Source organism: Crocuta crocuta, unplaced genomic scaffold (genome assembly GCF_008692635.1).
Source record: "Crocuta crocuta isolate KB4526 unplaced genomic scaffold, BGI_CrCroc_1.0 scaffold334, whole genome shotgun sequence".
Lineage (NCBI taxonomy): Eukaryota > Metazoa > Chordata > Mammalia > Carnivora > Hyaenidae > Crocuta > Crocuta crocuta.
Genome location: NW_027533260.1, coordinates 5,257,309 through 5,259,889, shown reverse-complemented (window position 1 = coordinate 5,259,889; position 2,581 = coordinate 5,257,309). Strand labels below are relative to the sequence as shown.

Genomic DNA, 2,581 nt, shown 5'->3' with positions numbered 1-2,581 from the left:
CCCCTGGAGGCTGAGCCCTGAGAGGCACTACAACCCGGGGGGCGGCGTGGGTGTGGGGTTCGGGTGGGCGGAGGGCGGGGGAGGGGCTTTTCCTGTCGGTGCAACTCTGTTCACACCTTTTCTAATAAACCGGAGCTGGGTTCACCACACACTCGCCTGCTCTCTGCTCGTGCTGATCATGGGCGCCCCCTACGGGACTCGTGGGCACAGGGAGCCGGGAGGGCGGGCGGCGACTGGGTTTCGTGCCAGTGGTCCCCCAAGGGAGTCTGGACAGACAGAAGCCACATTTCCCACACCACTTCCTGCCTTGGTGCATGCCACCCTCCCCCCCCCCCCCTTTTTTTTTTTTTTGCCTTGTCCTCTCTCCTGTGTCTCCCCATCTGCTGACCCCTTACACCCCCGTTTCTCCAGAGGGAGACCCCAAAGTATCTTCCCGCATCAGGCCCAGGCTTTGAGGGTGAGGTGGAGGCGAGCCATCCACAGCTCCGGGAGACCGGGCACCGGCTTGCCCCCAACAGCCCCAGACGCTCCCGGGGGGCGTGGCCCTGCAGACACTATCTTCCTACTCGAGGCTCCAGAACCGAGGGAATTCACTTCTGTTCTAAGCCACCCGGTCACGGGCCTCCGTTGTAGCGAGCAGGGCTCCTGGTTTCCAGCTGGATCACAAAGGGGGATCCCCTGGGCTAGGTGTCTCCTTCCCTTGGCCTCAGCCGCCCACGCATCGCTGGAGCTCTGTGAAGCCATGGCGAGTCTGTACGCTGGAGCCGGTCTTAAAGGTGTTGGCGTTGCATGTGACTGTTTCGGCAGCAGGCAGCCGTTCCCCACGAAGTGACTTGTGGCCCCAGGTCTGGTGGCTCTGCCTCTCCGTAGGGCCTCGGGAGCCCCTGCACCCGGCCGCTGGACGGGGGAGGGGAGTGGACCGGGCAGACCTGCTTCTTCATGTGTTGGCACAACGGGAAAGGGACACGCGTCGCTTACGCTCCCTCTCTGTCAGTGGGAAGCAGCCCTGTGGCCTCCCCGGGGCGCGGGGTCCCAGCAGCAAAGCTGCACGGATCATGGAGAGGCCGGTGGGCCGTCACGGTCCCGGACCCGCCCAGCCGCCCTGCGACACCCCGCTGTGGTTTTCTTAGCCTCCCCTCAGCCCCCCCTGTTTAGCCCTGTCGTACTCAGACTTTGTCAGAGTCTAAGCGAAACGTGCCGGCTTGCACCCCCGCTGGCCAGTCCCGCCACGCATCCTTCCGCTGGCGCCGGTGGCGGCGCGACCCAGGGGCACGCGCAGACTGGCTGATGGGAGGCCAAAGGGAAGGGACTTCACTGGCTCCCATCCCATGCGGACGAACAGTGACCTAATGGTGTCTCAGGGGCCATGTGTCTCTGCGGGGGCTTCATTCTGGGGTGGGGGCAGGTTTACCCCACAGCTTAGCCCTGTGGGACTGGAACACGGAGCGTCCGTCCTGGCAGCCCCAGTCACTGGCCCTTCCCGCACCCTGTGCACCTCCAAACAGTCGTTGGCCAGTGGACTTGGGGTTCTGCGCCCAGGCCTCAGAGCTGAGGAATGTGAGGTCCTACCCCCCCCAGGCCGCAGGCCTGAGAGTGGGGGAGTTCAAAGAGCTCTTGGCTCCCTCTGGGCCTGTCCCCTCAGCCCTTGGCTCACAGGTCACACCCTTGGGCTCTGGTCACACAGGACAGGTTAAGTGTTGGTGGCCCCTGTGCAGCTGGCCTGGGTCAGGCACACTACAGGCCCGAGTGTGTGGCTGCCTGAGCAGTGAGGACGCAGAAGGTGCCCGAGGAGTGACACCTGCCTCCTCGCTGTGTCACACTGGTGGGACAGGAAAGTGTGAGCCATGATGGCTAAGAAACACCGCTGCCCCCTCTGCCCCCACCACAGCAGGTCTCTGCCCCTCGACTTCTCAGTCCTCCTCAAGGGACTCATCAGGTGGCCCTGGAGTGAGCCGCGGGCAGTTACTTGTTTGGGGAGGCAGCACTGCCCGCCCCAGCTGGCGGAGGTGCCTGCGAACCCGAGTTCATCCATTAGGCCAGGGGCAGAGCCACCCCGGGCGTGAGGCAGCCTGCTGAGGTCACCGGCGACACCGCCCTCGGAAGTGCTGCAGAGGGGCAGGCTAGGGCGTGGGGACAAGGACCTGGATCCCCCGGCTCCCCGTTGCCTGAGTCAACCAGGCACATCCGTCCTAATGCCCCACCTCGGTGGCCTCGCCCACCGCCCCCACACCCCCTCCTGCTCCCAGGGAGGCCAGCAATGAGGCCTCCGCCAGAGGCTGCCCTACTCCCTGGGGGTGACGTGGACTTGGCGGGACGGGGCAGGCTTGAGTCAGGATGACCAGGGCATGAAGACCAGCAGGGGCTTTCACATCTCCATTTATTGCACTTGAACCCGGGCTTCTTCACTGGTCCTCTGGCGCCAGCTTCCAGACACTGGCACCGACCCGCTGCGCCTGCCTGCAGCTCTCTCTGGCTCACAGATTCGCCTTGTGGGGTGGGGGGTGGCCACCGCGGGCCTCATCCCAGACACGGGCCGTGGGCCCCGTCGAACCCCTTACACTCGAGTCCGGGCGGACGTGGG

General features: G+C 65.1%; 1 protein-coding gene across 1 annotated transcript in view; it reads right to left on the bottom strand.

Moving 5' to 3' along the window:
• NKPD1 (NTPase KAP family P-loop domain containing 1) overlaps window positions 1-2,581 on the bottom strand; it is a 9,167-nt gene that overhangs the window by 686 nt on the left and 5,900 nt on the right. Inside the window, 1 exon segment of the mRNA XM_077747211.1 lies at window positions 396-543. Coding sequence (XP_077603337.1) covers window positions 396-543 — 148 coding nt within the window.